This window comes from Haemorhous mexicanus, chromosome 16, assembly GCF_027477595.1.
Source record: "Haemorhous mexicanus isolate bHaeMex1 chromosome 16, bHaeMex1.pri, whole genome shotgun sequence".
In the NCBI taxonomy this organism is placed as follows: Eukaryota; Metazoa; Chordata; class Aves; order Passeriformes; family Fringillidae; genus Haemorhous; species Haemorhous mexicanus.
The window spans coordinates 9,517,026-9,539,877 of NC_082356.1; the positions used below are offsets into that span (position 1 = coordinate 9,517,026).

Below are 22,852 nucleotides of genomic sequence, written 5' to 3' on the forward strand. Positions count from 1 at the left end.
GCAGAGCTTTCATTGTTCTACCAGTCTCAATCATGTTCTGAAAGACATAAAAAAGGAAATGATCTTTCAAGTTGGAAAGGAAAACCAGACTGTCAGTGGATTAAATTAGAGCATACCAACCTGGCAGCAGAGTAAGATACTTAATTATTTTATGCAGTACGTATTAATTTGAAAAGAAGGGGAAAAAAAATCCATGTCATTCCACGCCTCCTTCAGTCAATTACCTCTACTACTACTGACACATTGGGAAGGGAAGTGTTGGGAAGGAAGGGAAGGCAAAAAGGAAAGGGGAAAGGAAAGGAGGGGGAAGGGAAAGGAAAAGGGAAAGGGAAAGGGAAAGGGAAAGGAGAAACTTCAAGGAAAATAATTTTCAGTGAAAGGAAAGGAAAATTCAAGGAAAGGAAATTTCAAGAAAAAGTTTGAGGAAAAGAAAAGGAAAAGGAAAAGGAATTGTCCCATGGAATCCCAGCAGGGATAACGTCTCATTGCACTGCTGGCATTGCATTGGTCATCAATTCAAATAACTTCCCCATGGAATTCCCATGGCAAGGCTTAGGGGAAGATCCATCCATGGAATTCTCACCTGACTGGGAAGAGAGTGACATCTGGCCATGGAAATTCCATGGGAATTCCTGCATTCCCAAGTCTCCCATTCCTCAATCCCACACTCCCACAGGAACTCCCCTCCTCCTCCCACACCCACTTTTGTGCTCCACAGCCTCCCGACCATGTCTGATGTATTTTGGGAGCTCTTCTACAGAGGTGTGTCCCAGGTAATGCTTCATCTGCTCCACCATGATCCCTTTGGATTCCCAGCACCTCTGGCTGATCCAGGTGGCACCGTCGGACCCTCCTTGCTCCCAGGTCCCAGCTGGAAGGAGATGAAATCCCACCCCTCATAGCTGTACCCATGGGATCCATGGACATTCCGTGGGACAGGAGGGCACAGCTGGAAACCACCTGCAGCGTGTGGAGACCTGGGAACCAGGAGAGAACGGACCCAGGGAGTCGTGTCCCAGGGCCAGGGAGCCCCTTGGAGCTCCCTGGATTCCCATTCCAGCCCCACAGATCCTCCCCAGCCCCAGAGATCCCATACCAGCCCCTCAGAGTTCTCCATTCCCACAGATCCCAGCCCAGCCCCCGGCTCCCCCCCAGTCCCCCCCGTTCTGGTTGTACCGGCCCCATCTCCAGGGCACTGTCGGCCACGGGCCGGGTCCTGTCCTTGGGCCGGGGCTGGATATCCCAACATCCCAGCCCTGGCTACCCCAATATCCCAGCTCTGGCTATCCCAACATCCCAGCCCTGGCTACCCCAATATCCCAGCTCAACTCCCCCCTCCATCCCCGCTCTCTGCGGCTCCATCCGGCCCCGCTCGCTGCCCCAGCGCTCCCAGGGGGTCCCGTCCACGTCCCCCACAATCAAGGACTGGGGGACCCCCGGGCCGGGCTCCGACAGCGCCACTTCCAGACACTGCAGGGAGTGCAGAACTGGGGGGACACCGAGATCTGGGGGAGCTGGGGGTGCTGAAAGTGAGAGTTTGAAGATCCAGGGGGATCAACAGGCCAAGGAAAGGGGGAACTTGAAGGGCTGGCAGAGCTGAGAAGGAGGTTCAGGGGCTCAGAGCCAAGGAAAGGGGGTGCAGGCACTGGAAGAGCTGGGATGGGGTGTCCAGAGAATCCTGTGCCCAGGAAAGGGGGTGCCAGGGATCCTCAGTGTGTGGAAAGGAGGGGCTGGGGGCTGGGAAATGCAGGAATGGTGGCCCAGGGGTCCCAGGTCAGGGAAAAGGGTGGGGCTGGGGGCTGGGAGAGGCGGGCGCTGGGAAAAGGTTGAGTTGTTCCAGATAAAGGGGTGCAGGGGGGTCTCAGTGTCACGGAAATGGGAGTGCAGGGACGTGCAGAGGTAGAAGGGAATTCCAGGGGGTCTTTGAGCCCAGGAAATGGGGCTCAAGGGGGCTCAGGGTTTCCTAAAAAGGGGGTACCAGGGTGGGGATACCCGGGATGTTCGGGAAGGGGGAGTTCAGGGGGGTCTCTGGTTTTGCACAAAGGTGGGGCTGGGGGCTGGGAAAGGCAGGAATGGGGGTCCAAGGCATTCCAGGGTGTCCCAGGGTCAGGCACACGGCAAGTCTGGGGGCTGGGAGCCATGGGATGCAGGGAGCAGGGGGTCCTGACGTCCAGTAATGGAGGAATTCAAGGAGGCCCCTGTGCAGGATAAGGGGAGCAGGAGGGTGCCAGTGCCTGCAGTGGCGGTTCAGGGTCCCGGTGCCGGTGGTCCCACTCCCCCCTGGCCCCCAAGGAGCGCCTCCAGCCCCAGCGCTGGAGCCATCGCGCTGCTCCCACTCACTCCCAGTATGATCCCAGTATGATCCCAGTAGAACTCAGTCACCCAGGAGCTGCTCCCAGCATGATCCCAGTAGAGCCCAGTCACTCCCAGTCCTGGCATCCCCCCAGCCCTCTCTGCGTTCGGACACGCGAGGGCTCCGGCAGCAGGGGAGGAGCAGGAGGAGGGAGGGAGGGAGGGAGGAAGAGGCGGAGCGACAGCGGGAAGCAGCGGGAGGAGGGGACGGGGACCCACGTGGCTCCAGCGCTGCCTGAATTCACAGCAGCCCGGGAACATCGCCCCCCATTCCGCAGGTGCCCGGGGAGGGGGAGCTCGGCCGAAATATCCCGGGGGTGCCTGGGTTTGGGGTTTTTTTGGGGGGATGTTTGGAGCTGGCAGGGCTTTAAAGCCGAGCCGCGGATGGCCCTCGGGGAGCCCTGTGTCCCCCAGGAGCCCAAAGTGGGGAGCCCAGAGAGGGGGGAGCGCCGCCATTGGCGGGACCCTCAAGAGCCTGGAGAGGGGCAGGGGGGACTCCTTGGAGCCCCTGCAGCCCAGAGCAGAGAGTGAGGGGAGAAGGGGGCCCGGGACTGCAAGACCCCCAGCATCCCTAAGTGGGGAGAGCAAAAAGGGGAAACTTTTAGGATTCCTGGGACTCCCAGCCGCCTGAGGAGGGCAGGGACCGAGTAGAGGGGGGACCCCCAATACAAATGTGACCCCAAACAGCTGGGACAGGGGGGAACCCCAAACACCAAAGGGGGCAGACCAGAGACAGGGAACTCCTGGGAGGCATTTTCAGGGATGAGTCTTGTTTTTTGGGAGGCTTTTATGGACCCCAGATGGCTGGTGATTTGTAGAGATGGACTTGGGCAGAGGGACCTTCAAACTCAAGGTGCTCATTCCTTGTTTTTCCCCGAACCAGGATTTCCCATTCCCAAACCTTGGCCACATGGAGGAGGAAGAGGCTTTGAGGAAGAAGATGATGCCTCAAGACACCCAGGCAGGTGAGGAGGAAGTCAGTGCCCCTTTCCCCCTCTTTCCTGCTCCATCTCCCAGCCCAGCATGGCCCCTGGCTGCAGGACAACCCTGCTGCCAATGCCGTCCTGCTGGGGAAGCAGTGGGGGGATCTCCTTCCCCTTCCCTCTGGCACACAGGCAAGTCCCATTCTCTCCTTGTCCTTCCTCCCCCAGGGAAGGAGCTGAGGATGGAGACCAGGGAGGACAAATCCCCACAGCAGAACCTCGTGGAAGAGGCTGTGTTGAGCGGCTCCAGGGCACAGGAATCCAACGGGGAAGAAAAGCCTTGGGGATCTTGCAGGAGGGGCTGCAAAGCCAGCCCAGGGTGCTCTGAGGAGGAAAGACCTCCCCTGTGCCAGGAAAGTGGGCAGAGCTTCAGCCAGAGCTCAAAGCTGGTGGTCCATGAGCTGCTTCATGATGGAGAGAAGCCCTACAAGTGCTTGGAATGTGGGAAGAGCTTCAGGCAGAGTTCTGACCTGATCAGCCACCAGAGGATCCACACTGGGGAATGGCCCTACGAGTGTGGGGAATGTGGGAAGGGCTTCAGGTACAGCTCAGAACTCGTCATCCACCAACGCATCCACACTGGGGAGAGGCCCTACAAGTGTGGGGAGTGTCAGAAGAGGTTTCGGAGCAGCTCCCATCTCTTCAAGCACCAGCGGATTCACACAGAGGAGAGGCCTTTCTGCTGCCCCAACTGCAGGAAGGGCTTCAAGCAAAACTCCCACCTTGTCAGCCACCAGCGCATCCACACTGGGGAGAGGCCCTATGAGTGTGGGGAATGTGGGATGAGCTTCAGCTGGAGCTCCAACCTGATCCGCCACCAGAGGATCCACACCAGGGAACGGCCCTATGAGTGTGGGGAATGTGGGAAGAGCTTTAGCCAGCATTCCCACTTGATCTGCTACCAGAGGAGCCACACTGGGGAAAGGCCATACAAATGTGGGGAATGTGGGATGACCTTCAGTTGGTGTTCCCAACTGATCATCCATGAAATGACCCACACTGGGGAGAGGCCCTACGAGTGTCCCCAGTGTGGGAAGAGGTTTCAGACCAGCTCCCATCTCCTCAAGCACCAGCAGATCCACACGGATGAGAGGCCCTTCCTCTGCCCTGACTGTGGGAAGGGCTTCAACCGCAACTCCACCCTCATCACCCACCGGCGCATCCACAGCCGGGAGAGGCCCTACGAGTGTCCCCAGTGTGGGAAGAGCTTCAGCTGGAGCTCTAACTTGACCAAACACCAACGGAGGCACTGGTAAGGGAAGCCCTGCCACTGCCCCAGCTGCAGGAAGAGCTTTGTGCACTGCCCCAACTTCATCCGCCATGGGAGGCCCCACATTGGTCAGAGCCCTGGTGACCCACATTCCCTGTGATCCATTTTGGGAAGACACCGGGCTGGTTATTCTTTTGTTTTGGCCCTAATTTTCTTTGGATTCATCTTCATCTCTTTAAAACAGAGAAAATTGGGTAAAAATCAATAAATTCATCAAAGGCTTCTAAAGCCTCACTTTTTACTTGTGTTTCAGGGGAATCTGGGTTTCAGGGAGATAATTGGGAGAACTTGGGGGTTTTGGGGGTATTTGGTGTACTTGTCTCCCTTCCTGGCACTCAAAGAGACAAGAGGGTTCGATCTGTCACTTCAATGCCACTCACTCTCTCCCCAAAATTCCTCGATTCCACAGCCCCTTGGTGTGGAATGGGGTTGGAAGGGGATTGGGCAAAGTGGGCTTCAAATCTGGAGGGGTGAGATGGGCATTGTGTGGGGCAGGATGGGTGGGATGGGGTTTGGAAGGTTTGAAATGGGGGAAATATGGCTTGGGAAGGGGGTCATGTAGTCCAGGAGTGGTGGGATGGGTTGGGGTTGGGACTGGGGAGGTGGGCTGGGGTCTGGAATGAGACAGCTGAAGTTTGGGGATGATGAAGGGAGGGGGAGCCCATTACTGAGTGAGTTTTTCAATAATCCACGTTCCTGAAGAGATTTTGGGGTATCTCACGTTTCTGAGGCGGTTTTGGGGCACTGCCCAGCTCTTGGGGGTTTCCTGAGAGCAGCTCCCTGGATCCCCATTGCCGGGGTGGTTGCCATTGGCACGAGCTCAGAGCTGTAACCAGAGTCCCTTGCCTTGATGCTGGAGAGCAGAGAAAGGATGAAGAGTCTCAGATACCTGCAGTGTGTGTGTGGGGGCAGGGAGAGTTCTGCATAGGTGGGGTGGTCACTGTCCTGCCCCAGCCACTGCAGCCTCTGACCCAGCCCCAAAGTGGCTGCCAAGCCCCTGGCACCCCAAAAACCCCCCCTGTGAGAAGGACCAGAGCAGGTCAGGCTGTAACACGGGTGTGACACTGACACATCCCGTGGCCCTGAAGCTCACAGCAGCTGAAATCCAAGACTGTCTGTGGGTCTCTCTCTCCCTCTCTCTCTTCTCCTGACCTCCTCTTCTCGAAATCTGGATAACTTGAAGTTGGACAGGTTAGAGTTTGCTAAGTCAGGGCTTTGTCAAGTGCTTTAATGTCATTCAATGTTGATTTAAGATTTCCCAAGTACCTCATTCTCTGAAGTTTGCAACTAAAGGTTTGTTCTCCACCCTCCTGAGAAGTCTGTTGGTTTCTCCCCTTGGCCATCTCTCCTGCAGGCTGTGCCCGCTGTGTGTGCTGCTCCTGTGCCCATCTCGCTGTCCCCCAGCATTTCTCACCCAGCGTTTCTGTGCCCTCCCTGGGCGCCCTGCACCCAGCGCTGCCGGCTCCCGGCACACAGAGCCAGGGCAGGAGCCCACCCTGCCAAGGGGCTCTGGAGCAGGGCAGGGGCTGTGTTGGCTCCTGAGCTCAGCCGCTGGTCCTGGCATGGCTCTATGGAGACCAAGTACAGCAATGCTGCTGAGCATTGTCCCTGCTGAGGGTCTCACACTGGCGGGGCACATTCCCTGGCTGCAGGATTCGTGCCTGACCCAAGCACTGCACTTATGGCTCCAGCATTGCTTTCCAACAAAAACAGGGGAAGGCAAACTGTGTAGCTCATTATCCATTTCTCATGGTTGGGATTGAAGGCACTTGAGATGGTAGTTCATGTTTGGACTCAGGTGTTTATTATTTCTTATCGGTGAAATGGCCTCATAACCATGAGTTCAGCAGCTTTTCATTAGCAAGGCACAAAATGGCTAACTATCTCTTGTTACAAGGTCTTTTAAGACTCAACTATCCAATTAAGAAATAATATCTAGATTATTTTCCCTTTTAACTCAATAACTGATCCCTCGAAGCCCACAATGCAGACTTTTCTGTCCAATTGCAAACCATCACCCAAACACTTGAAGAAGGAAGAAGGTGAAGAAGAACAACTTGCCTCCAGCCTAAAACCTCCATCTTGCTTCATATTTATTTCTGTATTCTAAAACCCCAAAGTCTTAAGTTTTCAACCCTGTGATATTACACATTTCTAACCAACTACACACCTGTAATCCCAGTACTACCAGTCAATTTTTGAAGCCTTCTCCACAGCCTCAGGTCAAGTGCAGTGTTCTCTTGTGCGTCTTTGCCTTTAAGCACAGGAAGTTTACAATTCTCAGCATCCAGGGTTCCAACAGCTCATGGTATTTTATACTGTCTAAAACTCTAAGTCATCGATCTTGGAGGTGAGATGCATTTGAAATTAGTGGCATGGAGAAGTAGTGCAAGATGGAAAAAGGAAGCAGAGAAATAAATAGAGGAAAGCATTTCAGATTGTTTCCATTTTCATTGCACTTCTGGAAAGCTGTTTCAGTTTTCCAGGAATGTTTTCCACAGTCCTGTCTGCTCTTCTCAAGAACCTTTCCTGGAGAACAAGGTCGAGCTCCTGTCACAAGCTGTGCCACCACCTGCAGCTTCCCTTGGCTTTCCACACTGCGTGCAGCAGGACTCTTGCAGGAAAGAAGGACAAAGGTTTTGAGAACTTGACAACTTGTCCTTCCTTTTCCTGGTGGACTGGAGAGTTGTGCTGTGGGTAAGGTTTTTATTGTTACTGTTCTAGGCTAAGAAAACAGGAGGAGGTACCAGGATTTGTTAGGGAATACAAGCCTGGCTGAATGCAGAGAAAGAATCTCCAGAGCCTGCAGCCACAAGTAGAGAGTTGGGTGATAATCATTCCAGCCTCTCAATGGACATCTTGAAAATTATCTGGAACGTGAAATGCTCTGACAGAGGGAGTTTGTTTCTGAGTTCAGTGTAGATGATTTCACATCTGGTGCCTTGGTGCATAAATCAAGAGCACAATCAGTTCGTGGTAGGCACTAGAACAAGCTGGACCTCTCAGAGCAGCTGACTGAAAGAATCTGAAAAGGAGAAATGCAGGGAATGACTTGGTGAACCTTGCCTGAAAGAAGGGTGATTTTTTTTTTTCTAATAACTACTATTCCATTCCCTTGGGTTTTGGCTTTCTTAGCAAGGCCATTTGCATCCCAGACTCTCCATGAAGGGAGAAGCCGGAGCTTGTGGAACTGCCTGAAAGATGCCCTGTTCCTCTGCAGGGACACTCAGGCTGGAACAGGAGCCGGAGCCCTCTCTGGGGAAGCCTCCTCTGAGCTGGAATTTGTGCTGTGCTGGGAGAGGAGGAGGAGGGGGAGAAGGCTGGCGCTGTGTGGCAGGAGCAGGAGGTTTGGGCCGCAGGACATTCTGTCTGCGCTGCTGCCCCGCAATGGGCGGCCGTGCCCGGGGCTCTGGGCCTGGCCCCGCGTGCGCTGAGCTCCCTGGGCTGGGCTCAGGTTCCTGCTGGGACTGGGCAGAGCCTGGGCTCAAACTGGGCTCAGCGGCAGTGCAAAATACCTCTGGGCATCTGCGTTTCCTGCTGCTGGGAAAGAGAAATGAAGCAAGTCGAGAAGTTCTGGTTTCTGTTTTTCCTGGTGGATTTTCTAATTTAATTCCACACTGCAGAGGCAATTTCTCTGATGGCCTCTGTCAGTTCATTCTATTTCAACAGTGCCAGCAACACGGCTGTGTTTGAGCGCTGCAAATGTGGCCTGTGTGGCTTTAATTCCCCTCGCCTTAGTGCTCAGGGGCTGGTGGGCATTCCAATGTCTGCTGATCTTTATGCCCGTGACAAAAATACTGACTTCACTGTCATGAAAGCACTGTAGGTAGCACCACCTGAAGGAGGCACCTGCAGTTTTATGGATAAAATTCAGGTGGCAAGCAGAAGAGGGCCAAGTGAAGCCATGATCTCCAATTCCCAAGGCAAAGGCACCAGCAGTCTTCTGCTGGCACCTCAGGGTGAGTCAAACCGAGCTGAAAACAGCGCTGGAACCTGATCCTTTCTTCCTCTGAGGGCTGGCTCAGGGCAGCACAGGCGGGCCCTGAGGAGTCAGGGCTGTGTGTGGGTGCTTGTTGCTCTAGTCCCGAATTCAGCTGGAAAAAGCCCTTGGAAGCTGAGGCAGGAGCAGGCGGGAAGGGGCCGGCGCTGCTGCTGCTCCTGCTTGGGAGCCCCGGCTGGGCCGGGCCCGCGCCCCCTGCGCTGCGGCTGCTGCTGCTGCCAGAGCCGGGCGGGACTCGGGGACAGGGAACGGACACGGGGGGGACAGCAAAGGCCTGGCGGCTGCACGGATGGTGGCGCTCGGGCCAGCGCCAGCACAGAGCTTCAGCCCGCAATTAACCCCGAGGGAAACGCTGGGGAAAGGCTCCATTTCAGCCTTTCTGCACTCGTGGCTGTGAAGGGGCTGAAATGAAAGGAGAACAAGCAGGGCCCGACCCCTTCTCCTTTGGGAGGTGCCCTGGGCCTGCGGCTGTGAGGGGCCATGAGGGGCTGTGCGGGGCCATGAGGGTCTCTGAGGGGTCATGAGGGGCTGTGAGGGGCTGTGGAAGGCCAGGCACCTCATGGAACCAGTGGTCCATGGTGACACTGCAAGGCCTTGTGGAACCAAAGAGACCATGGTGGCACTATGGAACATCATGGTACCACAGGTCCATTGTTACACATCAGCCACAGCAGGGCCACAGAACCAGGGAGATTATTGTGACACTGCAGAACCTTATGGAATCGAGGTGTCCATGTTACACTACTGAACCTCGTGGAACCAAGGGTCCATTGTGACACTGTGGAACCAAGGAGACTGTTGTTGGCAGTACGAAAGCTCATGGAACCAAAAGTTTGTTGTGGCACTGTGGGGCCTCATAGAACCATGGACACCATTAAAACACTTCAGGACCCACTGGAACCAAGAGGCCACTGTGACCCTGCAGGGCCTTGTGGAACCATGCAGAGCATTGTGACAGAGCAGGACCTCGTGTCACCATGGGGCCATAATGACACTGCAGGGCCCCATGGAACCAAGCTCCTCAGGGACTCCTGGAATGAAGGAAACATGTTTGACACGGTGGTGGCCCTTGGGACCAAGAGGCCATTGTGACACTGTGGAACCAAGGAGAGCATTGCTGCCCTGCCAGACCTCATGGAACCAAGGATCCATTGTGACACTACAGGGCCTTGGGGGACCAAGGGCTATTGTGACACAGTGGGGCCCCAGGATCCAAGGGACTTTGTGACACCAACGGGTCCCATGGAACCAAAGGGACATTGTGACACTGGGAGGCCTCATGGAATCATGGAGACCATTGGGACACTCTGGGGCCTAATGGAACTGAGGTGACACCAAGCTGTCGGGGAGAGTTGATCTGCTGGAGGGTAGGAGGGCTCTGCACAGGGCCCTGGATGGGCTGGATCCAGGACCCAAATCCAACAAGTTGAGGTTTAACAAGTCCAAGTGCTGGGTCCTGCACTTTGGCCACAACAACCCCTGCAGCACTACAGGCTGGGGACAGAGTGGCTGGACAGCAGCCAGGCAAAAAGGGACCTGCAGGGACTGATGGACAGCAGGCTGGACATGAGGCAGCAGCGTGCCCAGGTGGCCAAGAAGGCCAAGGCTCCTGGCCTGGATCAGGAATGGTGTGGCCAGCAGGAGCAGGGCAGTGATTCTTCCCCTGTGCTCAGCATTGCTTGGGCAGCACCTCAAGTGTTGTGTCCAGTTCTGGCCCCCAATTTAGGAAGGACATGGAGGGGCTGGAGTGTGTCCAGAGAAGGGCAACAAGGCTGGGGAGGGGTCTGGAACACAAGTCCTGTTCAGAGTGGCAGAGGGAGCTGGGGTTGTTTATCCTGGAGAAGAGGAGGCTCAGGGGGGACAAGGTGGTGCCAGGACCCAGGTTGGACTTGATGATCTCCATGGCCTGTTCCAACCTTGCTGATTCTGGGATTCTCTGAAACCACTGTTGGAGCAGTTGCAGGATGAGCCCTGGGCCTCCTCTTCAGAAGCTCCAGCAGCCCAGGTCCCTCAGCTTCTCCTGCCAGGCCCAAAGCCCATCCTGTCAGTCCTGCAGAGCCTCTGCAGCTCCTCCTCATTGCCCAGAACAGGGAGCCCCAGAGCCAGACACAGCAGCCCAGATGTGCCCCCCTGGCCTGTGGTGCCTCTGACAAGGGAGCAGCAGGAGGCACTGCTGGAGCCTGCAGACAATTCCTGCAGCACTTGTGGGATGATCCTGCTCCCCAAAGGACATTCCCATGGTGCCAAGTCAGGAACTGCAATGGGGAGTGGGGCCAGAGAGGGAAGGGCAAACAGGGATGGGCTGTTTGCAGGGGAGGGAACAGCGGTGGGCAAGAGGAAGAAATCTGAACCAGGGGAGAGGAAAGAAAGCCAAGGTGAAGCCAAGGAAATGCTCAGGGCAGTTTGGGGGTGGCTGCCAGGCAGCCCTGGCTCTGAGCAACAGCGTCTGCAGTGGGACAGGACACTCCCAGCTGATGGGAACAAACTTTCTGGATGACTGCAGAGGCCAGGACAAAGCTGAGTCATTTCCCTGCCATTCCCAGCCCTTGCTGGCCCCAGGGGCTGATGGCATTTGTGCTCCCTCAGGTTCATGTCCCCACACCAACAGCATGGGGGTGCTCCCCCTGCTCTGTGCAATGCAAACAGGGACTCCTGAGCCAGTGCTGCCGTGCCTGTGCCTGCAAGGATGGGGCACCTGTGTGAGCTGGGGGAGAGGCCAGGGCTGCAGAGGGGGGATGTTGTTGGCAGCTCCATGAGGACGCTCTGGGACGCTGCCCTGGGCTGTCCAGCACACTGGGGATGGATCAGCCCCTGCTCTGCTGCTCCTTCCCATCTACCCCAGGGCCCTTGCAGAGCACCAGCCATGCTGTTTGCCCCCAGCCTGCCCACGGCCACCCTGGGGCTGCTCACGGGGGTTTTCTGTGCTGAGCATTGTTCCTGGCCGTGTTCTTGAGAGAGCCTGGGCAAGGAGCCTGGAGCCCCCAGGGCCTAGCCTGAGGTGTCAGCGCTGCCCCAGCAGTGCCCATGGCCTGTCCCTGCTGCAGCCCTGGCACTGCCACCCCCAGGGCTGTGCCCGGCCCCGAGAGCACTCAGGCCCTACAGCAACACCAGGGCCACCAGGGCAGCGGGGCAGGGCCACGGGTGCAGCATTGGCAACACCAAGTGCTGCTGCTGCTGGGCACAGCTGCTGTGCCAGCACTGATCTGCCCCAGCTCTGCACACAGACATTGCTGCTGCAGCTCCAGAGAAGTCAACACAAGGGCATCTCTGCAGAAAACTTTTCTGGGAAATCCTTTAGTTCCTTTAAAGCCACCTAAAGTGCAGCCCCGCATTGGAACAGTCTTTGGCCACAGAGAAGGTAGAGAGAAATGAAATCAGAAATGGCACAAAGAATGACATTTATTTTTGGACAATATGAAAAAAGTAAAACAAAGAAAAATTACATCAGAAATGAAACCAACAAGAAGTATCAAAGATGACGTTTATTACAAGTGATTTGCAGAAACTGGCCAGCAGTTTAATGTTTCTGAAAGCAGCCAGAAATCATTCTCCACACTGCAGCCTTGAGGTCCTGGTTCCTCAGGCTGTAGATGAGGGGGTTCAGGGCTGGAGGCACCAGCGAGTATAGAACTGAGAGGGCCAGATCCAGGGATGGAGAGGACATGGAGGAGGGCTTCAGGTGAGCAAATATGGCAGTGCTGGTGAACAGGGAGACCACAGCCAAGTGAGGGAGGCAGGTGGAAAAGGCTTTGTGCTGTCCCTGCTCAGAGGGGATCATCAGCACTGAAGATCTGCACATAGGAAAAAACAATGAACACAAAACAACCAATGGCTAAACAGGTACTAACTGCAATGAGTCCAAGTTCCTTGTGCTTTGAATATGAGCAGGAGAGCTTGAGGACCTGGGGGACTTCACAGAAGAACTGGCCCAGGGCATTGCCATGGCACAGGGGCAGGGAAAATGTATTGGCCGTGTGCATCAGTGAATAGAGAAAGGCACTGGCCCAGGCAGCTGCTGCCACATGGGCACAAGCTCTGCTGCCCAGGAGGGTCCCGTGGTGCAGGGGTTTGCAGATGGACACGTAGCGGTCGTAGCACATGACGGTCAGGAGGGACAGCTCTGCTGAGATGAAGAACATAAATAAAAAGAGCTGTGCAGCACATCCTGTGTAGGAGATGGTCCTTGTGTCCCAGAGGGAATTGTGCATGGCTTTGGGGACAGTGGTGCAGATGGAGCCCAGGTCGCTGAGGGCCAGGTTGAGCAGGAAGAAGAACATGGGCGTGTGCAGGTGGTGGCCGCAGGCTACGGCGCGGATGATGAGGCCGTTGCCCAGGAGGGCAGCCAGGGAGATGCCCAGCAAGAGGCAGAAGTGCAGGAGCTGCAGCTGCCGCGTGTCTGCCAAGGCCAGCAGGAGGAAGTGGCTGATGGAGCTGCTGTTGGACATTTACGGTGCCTTGACATGGGGATCTGTATAAAAAGGAATCATGGAATAGTTGGGCTTGGAGAAGATTTTAAATATCCCAGCACAGCTGGGGACAACTTTACCCCCACTGCCTGCTCAGGGCTCTGCTGCCTGGAGCTGTCCCTGCCAGCAGCTGCTTCCCTGTGCCCAGGGCTGGGCTCTGCCAGTGCTGCCAGGGCCCAGCCCAGCCCTGGGGACTCAGCTCTGCCCTGCAAACCCCTCCCAGCTCTGGCACTGCCCAGGGGCAGCTCTGGCTCTGCAGGCTCTGATGGCAAAGTCAGATCTACCATGAGGAGGCTGGAAAAGCAACACTGATGCTGCCTCTAAGGGGCCCTGTGCTGATTTCTGTCACTGCCTGGTTTACTCAGATCTGCGATATATTTTTTTTATTTTCAACCTGAACTGAGAGATAAATATCTTTGGGCAATTTCCCATCCAGGCAACCCAGAGCAGTAGATAAAGAAAGCAGGATTTTTGCTTTTATGCAGCCCCTCCCTTGCTGTGCTCCCTGTATAATCTACATGGAAATGTTCTGCAGTTAAATGCCATGATGGGAGCAGTCCTGACCAATGCAGCATCCTCCCCACAGAAGGAGAAGCCTTACCAGCTGTATCTTCCCACCCAGATCTTGTCCCCCAGGGCTGGGAGCAGCTCCTGGGCCGGCTGAGAGCTGTCCCTGGCAGGCAGCAGAGTCCCTGCCCCAGCACAGCGCCCTGGGCTGCAAGACCCTGCTCTGCAGGACAGCCCTGGGCACCCCTGGCTGCTCTGCACAAGAGACAATCAGAGAATGTACTCACAGAGTCTGCAGGCATTGGGAAGTTGCAGCTTTAGGAGATGGCTCCAGGAGCTGAAGCTGCATTGTCCTGCAGCCAGAGGTTCCTGTGCCAAGGGCTGGCAGTGATTGTGCCCCAGGCACTTCTCAGCACCTTCCCAGCCCTGACTGATTGAAGCTCTCTGTGCCTCTGTGCTACGCTTGGGGTAGCTGCAGGCAGTGCCCCAGCCCTACTGGGCTGGGAAAAAACCTGCTCATCAAGAGAAATGTGCTTTTGAAGCTCTTCTTGGTTACCAGGAGCTGCCTCTGGGCCAGGAGCCCAGCCCAGCTCAGCAGCACAGACACAGCACAAGGACTTTAATGACCTTCTGGGGCTTTGTGCTCAGGCTCCTGACAGGGAGCTGAAGAAACCTCTCCAGAACTCCAAGTCAGAATCCAACTCCAAAGTTTCTCTCACTTTTAATGGGTCCCACTGAGGGACACAACTGAGAAAGTGTCCCCAGGCCCCAGGCAGAGCAGAGAACTGGAGGTACTGATGACAGGTAGGGACAAAGAGAAGCCAAGTCTTGGTGCCCTGGGGCACAGCAGGGTCTGTGCCACCAAGGGCTGGGAGGAGACACCTTGTCCTGAGGCACTGGGGCCTCCTGGCACAGCCCCAGCCAGGCTGGGTACCGTCAGCCCCTTGTCCTGCCCTCAGCATCCCCCCCTAGCCCACATCCCAGTGGCCTCAAGGATCTGCTGGAAGGAGTCCCTGGGGAGCCTTGCTCAGCAATGGCCCTGGGGGCTCCTGAATGCTCCCAGGGACTGCAGGGTTTTCAAAGGACTTTGGGTTTGGCTTTTGCCTTGGAGTCTCTGAGAGGTGTGAGCAATCATGGCCTCCAATTACCTGCTGTAATTAGTCCCTGGAGAGGCTTTGTCAGTAACAACACTCAGTGGGGCTCATTAATGCTTCAAGGTACTTCAGTTCTTTTAAGGTACTTGGTGTTTCCCTTTGGATACAGACTCTGGGAGAGGTTTGTGCAATCATGGCCCCAATTATCTGCTTTAATGAGTCCCTGGAGAGCTTTGTACTGACACTCAGTGGGGCTCATTAATACTTTGAGACACTCAAGGTGTTTAAGGTACTTTGGAATTTCCTTCCCACACTGAGTCTCTGAGAAGTTTTTGTGCAGTCCTGGCCTCCAATTCTCTCCTCCAAGGAGCCCATGAGGAGCCTGTGTTGGGTATGGACCTCAGTGGGACCCATTCATGCCTCGAGACACTTTGGGTGTTTTTTCTGCCTTTGGCTCCTGGAATGGTTTGTGCAATCTCCTCTCAGGCCCTGAGGCTCCAGGGCTCAGCTCCAAATGCACCACAGGGCTCATTAGGATCAAAGAAGTCCTGACAAACCATGGCTCTGCCTTGATTTCCCTCTGCTCCTGTGCAGTTCATCAGGAAAGTTTCTGTAGTGGTTTTGGCCAATGCATCAATAAGTGTGGTGGGTTCAGAGCTGGCTAATTAGCAGTGCACTCACTGGAATATCCTTGCTCATTTCCTTTGTGAGATAGGAGTAGGACAAATGCCAAGTAGGCTCAGAACTTTAAAAGGATATAAAGAAAATGTTCTTAACAGTAGCTAAAAGAGCAATAAGAATCAGAACAAAACTTCCAGAAGACTTCTCTCCCTACAACCTTTTCTTTCTTACTGACAATGCAAGGAGACAAAACCTAAAATTTTCAGTCAGTTTACCACCTCTACAATATTCTTTTTTTTAGTTCACTTAAGGAGAGAAGTTCCTCTTGTAAATGTTGTAGAGATTTCTCCACAAGAAAACTGTTCTCTCAGGGCTTTTAATTTCCATGAATAGCAGCCACCTGGAAAAATTAGTCAAGTCCCTCCCATTTTTCATAGCTTTTCCCACAGCTGTGTTTATGGGCCATGTCAACTTGTGGGGTATTAGTTTAAACATGAGCTGTTTAAGAGCAGAGGTTCTCTTCATCTATTTCTGAAATCATTTTCATCTTTGAGAAGAGAGGTCTTGTCTCCCCGAGGGCACAGGGTCTCATCACTCTGCTCTCTCTCTGTACAAACTTCTCATGGGATCACAGCTACTTCAACATTTGCTTACTTTAGCATGAAGGCCTTTGCTGAACAAGTCATCTCCCCATACTTTTCATGCATCATAGTGAAAAAGAGAGTCTGATGGATCAATTACATCCTTCTCCATAGCATTACAAGAGGATTTTAGCCCCAAGATCAAGGCATCTCCTCATCCCTCCCATCTGGGGCTCAGCTTCCTCTTCACGGACCTCGGTGTGTTCACGTTGCCCCTCTCTGTGCCTGCACTTTGTCCTTTTCTCTCTCACTCAAGGGAGGATGGAAGCACTGACAGAGTTCATATCTCACCCGGGGCCTGCAGATGGTTCCGTGACCCCGGCTGGGCTCGGTCCTTGGGCCGGAGCTGTTTTACCATGGAGGTTTCTGCAGCGGCTGCGCTGGGGCTGTTTCAGGATGGGCCGCGCTGGGGCAGGGCCAGGATCTCTGCAGCCAGGCCAGAACACAGCAGCAGCACGGCCGGGGGCCGATGGCTTCTCCTCCCCCTGCCTGGGGGTTGTGGGCGAACCCCAACGGTGGCAGAACCTTGGCCGAGCCGGCCCGGCCCGGGGCTGCTCCTGGGGCCCGGCGGATCCTGGCTCGGCCCGGGCTGGCGGCGGGGCAGGGCTCAGCAGTGCCCAGATGTTGGAACTGCAGCCATGGCCCGGCCTGGCCTCGGCCCCACGGCCTCCCCTGCCCTGCCCGGCAGCCGATGGGGCCTGGCGGGGTCCCTGGGAAGGGGCCCGGCCCCACGGCAGGAGCCGCCTGGGCTGCCCTGGCTGGGACGGGGCTGGGTCAGCCTTGTTACCTCTGTGCCAGCCAGAAGGGAAAGAGACCCTCCCAGGCTTTTTCATCTTTACCATGTGTCTTCACAGGGCCGTGTACAGTTTCCTTAGTGGTTTAACAGATTGTCAGTTCTCAAACCTAATTACTGATTGGTTTTTTCATTGGAGGAAACTGCTTCTCTTAGAACATCACTTCTGTGATGCAAAACCACCAAACAGCACAGAGCACAGAGTTCCATTGTCCATATATAGTGGTCACGTGCCTGATGTTATCAGTTAAAAAGGGTTACCCATTTTTTTAAAAAAGGTTGTAGGAATACAAGTTTAATCAGTAGTGGCAGAAGAGAGTTCTTTGTTAGCTTCATGTTGTAATGACCTATTAAGAGTAGGTCGTTAACTCAGTATTGTTGAGAATTCCCCTTTTTGTATCAGTACCACCCTGCCTGGGCCAGGTGGATGGCCCTTCTCAGCCAGTGAAAGGAAGGGACATCAGAGGACATGCAAAATAACCTCAGACTCAGCATGCCATGGGAAGGACCCCCACCACACTTACCGAAAAAAACCCCAAAAGCGAAGAGCCAATACAGAATTAGGAGATCAAAGTGATGTCTAGACATGAGGACAAAGGTCCAGAGCCTGCAGAGACACTGAGAACCTTTGTTGCCCCTAGCCCCAGACTAAAAGGACCTTGGCTAGAGCCAGTGCCCTAGACAGGAAACCCAAAAAGCAGAATTAGGGGAATATCCCCACTGCTTTTGTGGGGACAGGACCCCCAGCTCTGCCCCCTAGTCGACGAAGCTGCATTTTCCTCCTCCTCCAAGCCACTCCTGGGAGCGACAAAGGTGTGACCGCAGACCCATCTTACCTCCCAACCTGAGCTGATCGTTTTTAATAAAGGCACTGAAAAGGAGAAAGATCTCCTGCCCTATTTATTTCAGTGCTGGTCTCTCCCTGCTGGATGCTGTGGATGAACTCACGAACGAGCTGTAGGAGAAGGGCAAGAAGCCGGGGATGTTGCATGGACTGCTCCACACACGGTGCTCGGCTGAGCAGGGACAGCAGGCCCAACCCAGCTGGGGATGGCTGCAGTTACCTGAGCTGTGCTGCGGAAGCGGCCACGGCTGGATTCCTGCTCTCCCGTGCGCTCCAGGGCTGCATCTGGCAAAGAGCAAGCACAGCCAGAGCGGAGGGGCTGCGGGAGAGGCTGGAGAACACAGCCCAGCCCTGCGCTTCCCAGGCAGGGAGACCCCCGGGATTCCCCAGGGGGATGGAGCACAGCCACTGCGGGGTGTCTGCCCGGCCCCTCTTCCGTCCTGTCCGTGGGCATGTCCCCAGGGCATGGGATGGCATGGGGTGGGACCAAGTTGGCTGCAGGCTCCAGCCCTGCGGCCCAGCTCTGCCACTCACCCTCCTGTGGTGGCTGGAACGGCACCACGTCTTCAGTCTCCTGCGCTGGGGCAGCTCTAGGGCCTTCTTCCTCCTCCTCCTCCTCGTCCGGCCAGGCCAGCTTGGGCACTCTCGGGGGTCTCTGTTCCATGTCACTGACTGGAGATACTTGCAGGAGAGATGTCCTGGAAAAGCCCCGGGGCGCCAATTCCCACGCTCTGCCCTTGAGGGCAGCTGCAGAACAGAAGCCTCAGAAGGCCACAGGTCAGTGAGTCCTGTGCTCGGGCCTCGAGCTCAGCCTCAGGAACAAAGCCATGGAAAAGCTTCGGGTCAGACGGGAACGAGTGGCTGTGCGGGGGCTCCTCACGGCACCGCTCTGTCCCGTTCTGCGCCGTTGCGTGTTCCAAGCACCCGGGCAAGCTTCTATTTCCCACGTGTCACAAAGGGCCCTTGGACACCGGCTTCCATTTCGTGCCACGGTGACCGTGCTGCAGTGTGCCACCCAGGGCCCTTGCACACACTGCCACCTGTCCTGGGGCTGCCCCCAGCCTACCCAAAGTGGCCCAGGCTGGAAGGAATCCCTTGCCCCAGGGGTCTAAGACAACCCAACAGGATCTTTAGGAAGGGCTCAGACCATCAGCAAACGCTGCCCTGCTCTGCGGGCTCAGTCCTATTCCCATAGCTTTCCCTGAGAGCATTTTAATTTCTAAATTATAATCATTTGAAGGGAGGGGATTTACATTTTCCATTTCAGAGAAGGCTTCTGCCTTCCTTAGCGGACACCTGTCTTTTCAAACCAAGACAATTGTTTCTCATCTTGCAGATGTGCAGTTGCTGGGGAGCCCCCTTTTACACCAGGGACCTGGAGAACCATTCCCGGCAATTGGGAAAATCCTAGGTGCTCCATCCACCCATAGATGACGTCTCCAAATTTGCCCCAAAAGTGGCTCCAGCTTTTATAGGCCAAGTGACTTGATGATATTTTTAGCCCAGAAAGCCCTGCAGCTGATGGCACACTTCACAATCAGCTGGGACACAGCTAGGCCAAAGGCCAGACCTCTGCTGGGAGGCTTTCTCCTCAAACACCTTTCAAACAAACCCCCATTCAATTCCGTTGGGAAAGTTTCTTCAAATGATACATTTCTGGCACATAACTACACAGGGTTGTGTGAAAGATTCTAAAGCAGCTGCTTTGAAGTCAAAGAGCCAGCATTACAAGTCCTTGTCATCTGTTTGTCACTAATTCACACTTTGGGGGATTTGAAGGAGTTAGGAAGGAGCTAGCGAGCGGACCTCTGAGTTTTTTAGATGATGCCATTTCTTTTCCTTATCTTCTACATAGACAGGAAGAGTGAGTTTGGCTCCCATCTCCACCGCACGGCTCACAAGGCTGCAAGACTTCTAGTTACAAGAGCTTTTAAAGATTTGTTGGCCAATAAGACACTGCCAACAAGGATATCTATGTTTTGGACCCAATCCTTCAATATTTCCTTCTATGGACTCATGCTACAGTGTCAGCTTCCTTAGCCAACCAACCATGTTATGACGTAGAAACCTACGGCACTGCATCCTAAGCTTCTTGTTTACCATTGTAACTACTTTTCGTTTTCTAGATCTTGAACTACACAACTCTAAACTTTCCTCCACTTCAACTTTCCTCCACATGTCTCTACTATAAACTATAAATCCACATTCTCGCTTCTAGCACCTATGTTTGGAAGCCCTTTCCAAGGTCTCAGGTAAAATCCTGTGTTTAATTCTAAGCTCTGCTGACAAGACCAAAGGTCTGAAAATTCCCTGCGTTTTGGTTTCCAACAACACTGTTAGTGTTGTTTCCAACAACTGCTGTTAGTTCCAGAGCACCCAGGATCCATCTTGCAAGTCAGCTCCAGCAGCAACAAGGCAGCTGCCAAGGGGCTGCTTATGGCCTCTGACACCCAATTGCTCAGGGCTTCCCGGTGCCCCAGCCCCTCAGGGTCTTGCTTAGCCTGGCCAAGCTGCCCGGCAGCAGCGCCTCAGCCCCACAGCAGCTCCAGAGGAGCCCCAGCCAGAGGCACCTCAGAGCCCTCAGCAACACAGGCAGCAGCACACGGGCAGGAGGACACGGATGGCGCTTCCTGCCTGGCACAGGGCTTGTGGCCATCTCCAGGCACTGTTCTCACAGGGATCCCCGCAGCTCCAGCCCCTGCCCAGCCGCTCTGCCGGCAGCACAAAGGCTTCAGCGGAACCACCAAAGGCCAAGGGGCTTCTGGGCATTTTCCCTGCGGCACTGTACGCCTGGGCAGGATGCTAAATACAAGAACCCTTTTCCCTGCTTCCCCTATGCCCTGCTGATCCTGGGCAGTAAAGAAAAGCTCCTGAGAGTCCGTATATTATAACACATTTTATATTTACATAGAATAAAAAGGAAGGGAAGAAAAAAAATCATAAAGAAAAAGAAAATCCCCAATGGCTAAGGTTGCCCCAGCAAAGAGAGCCTCCTGGATTCAGCTCTCTACAGAGCTCCAGCAGTGCAGCCAGCCAAGCCGCAACAGACGAGGCCGAGGCCCAGTCATCCATGCCCTGCGCAGCTGATCTTGCAGCCTCTGGAAGATGGAATATTGCCCACTCGCTGTTGCTCGGAGGACATGCAGTGTTTCAAGTGCCAGCTCTGACACGGCACTGCTCATGTCCTCAGTCAGGCGTTCGAGGGCTGCAAGAGAGAGGAACAGAGCCACGGTCAGATGCCGGATCTGTGGGGAGCCAAGGAGAGCCCCGTGCCAGGGCCACGGCAGCTGACTCTTGTCATGGCCAGGAGGGAGCAGGGACCGAGGGGATCAGCCCGAAGCTGCCGGCGATGAATGGCATACGTGGCCCTGAAATCTCTGCGTGCTCTGCCCATGGGCGCAGAGCCCTCTGAAGCTGGGGCAGGGTTTGCGGCTCCCCCCGCTGTCAGCCCCTGCGCTCAGCCCGCTGCCCTCACTCACCACTGCAGATCAGCTGGAGCTCTTGCTGCTGCCCCCTCAGGTACTGCCCAGCCATCCCTGTGAACACAGTGCCTGTCACGGCCCCAGCGGCACAGCTCCCTGCCAGCGGCGCTGCCGGTGCTGTGGCCACACGGCCTGCCGGCCCGGCAGGGTTCAGCCCGGGCCCTGGCCGCACGCTGCCGCCCAAGGGCACGGCTGCCAGAGGGCGGCAGCAGCGCCGAGGCCAGCCGGGACTCCCTGGCACCGGGCCCGGCCGGCACTGCCGGGGCAGCAGGCGGGGCTGGGGCCGAGCTGCGGCGGGCCGGGGAGGGAGCCCGGGCTCGTGGCTCACCCATGAACCTGATGGCCGCCTCTCGCAGGGGCTCCTGTGGGCTCTGCAGGTAGCGCAGGGCCCGGCGCAGGTGCTCGGCTGCTCTGCTCCTGTCCTCTGCCAGCTGGAGAGAGCGGCGGGAGGGAAGGAAGGGTTGGCGCGGGCTCAGCCCCTCGGCTGGGCGCTGCCTGCGCCCAGCCCCGGCCTCCCCTGCCAGCACAGCCCTGAGGCGCGGCCAGCAGCCGCTGGCGCCGGGCTCCCGAGGGGAGGGGCAGAGGGCCGGCTGCTGCCCGGGGAGCCGCGGTGCCGGCCCGCCCCGCAGCTCCGCCGGGCCGGGGCTCCACGGGCACCCGGCTCGGGCCCACGGGAGCCTGGAGAGGAGCCCGCGCGGCCTCTGCGTGCAGCAGCGGGCAGGGGCACAGCTGCCCGCCCTGCACTCTCAGCACCGCCCTCGGGGGCCTTCTCCAGGCTGAGATTGGGGCTTCCAGGCCGTCCTTACCAGGCACTCGGTGAACTTCCACAGCTTCTTGTTCTTGAGCAGTCTTTCAAGATCCCTCCTCTTCAGGAACTTGGCCACACAAAGCAGCGTTTCCCGTGAAGCCTGGAGAGCAGCAGAGACGAGGAGATGACCCCACAGCCCAGGGCGCAGGACCCGTGTCCCTGTGCCAAGGCCTGGAGGAGGCTGCAGCCTGGCAGGCACCAGGGCAGGAGGCAGCCGAGCCCCCTGCCAGGGCGACAGCAGCAGCCCACGAGTCCTCACCTGTGCCACAAGACGATTCTCATCATGGCAGTGGAAGAAGAGTGGCAGCAGGCTCTGGCGCAGGGGTGTCTTCAGGGCCTTTTTTGCCTTTTCTGCTGGATGAGTCACCAATGTTCGGAAGAGCAGTATGGAGATTACCTGCACCTGGCTATTGTCCTGAATGAAAGGAAGAAAAAAAGACCTCAGAATTGGCTGCATGGGGCTCAGCTTGACACAGGCCTGCAAATCCTCAGGGCACGAATTATCCAGGTAGCACCCAGTGGCCATGGCTGGGGGCAGCGAGCCTTACGTGGTCAAAGAGTGGCAGGAGTGCCTCAACCAGCTGCAGTGTGATGGGGCTGGGCATCAGCATGTCATTGTCCAAGATGATAAAGCTGAGTAGCATGACTGTCATGATAACTATCTCTCCATCTGTGTCCCACAGGAACTCCACAAGACTTTCAGTCAGGCTCCACATTTTTTTGGTCTGTGCAGAACACAAATTTGTGAAATGCCATCCTGCTGCCGCAGGGCCTGAAGGCCCAAGGCCTGTCCCGAAGCACTTGAGCAGCTGAAGCGGGAGGCAGGAGAGCTGGGAGCAGCTGCCCCAGCTCCCAAAGGCCAGCCAAGCCCAAGCGACTGCATTCCCTAGCTCAGCCTCAGCCACTGCCCCCTTCTCACCATTGAGGGATCATCAGTGAGATCAAGAAGGGCCCTGAGCGCCAGGTGACGCCTCTCCCTGCACTCCCTCTG

The 22,852-nt window shown here is 55.9% G+C and overlaps 1 protein-coding gene and 1 pseudogene across 1 annotated transcript; one reads left to right on the top strand and one right to left on the bottom strand.

Annotated features, from left to right (window-relative positions):
* The window catches only part of LOC132334709 (zinc finger protein 850-like), an 800,740-nt pseudogene that overhangs the window by 355,910 nt on the left and 421,978 nt on the right, over nt 1–22,852 (bottom strand).
* LOC132334736 (zinc finger protein 239-like) lies at nt 3,248–4,833 on the top strand. The gene is made up of 2 exons (XM_059860840.1): nt 3,248–3,317; nt 3,504–4,833. Exons 1-2 carry the CDS (start codon nt 3,263–3,265, stop codon nt 4,589–4,591), a joined length of 1,143 nt encoding a protein of 380 aa, XP_059716823.1. The 5' UTR covers nt 3,248–3,262; the 3' UTR covers nt 4,592–4,833.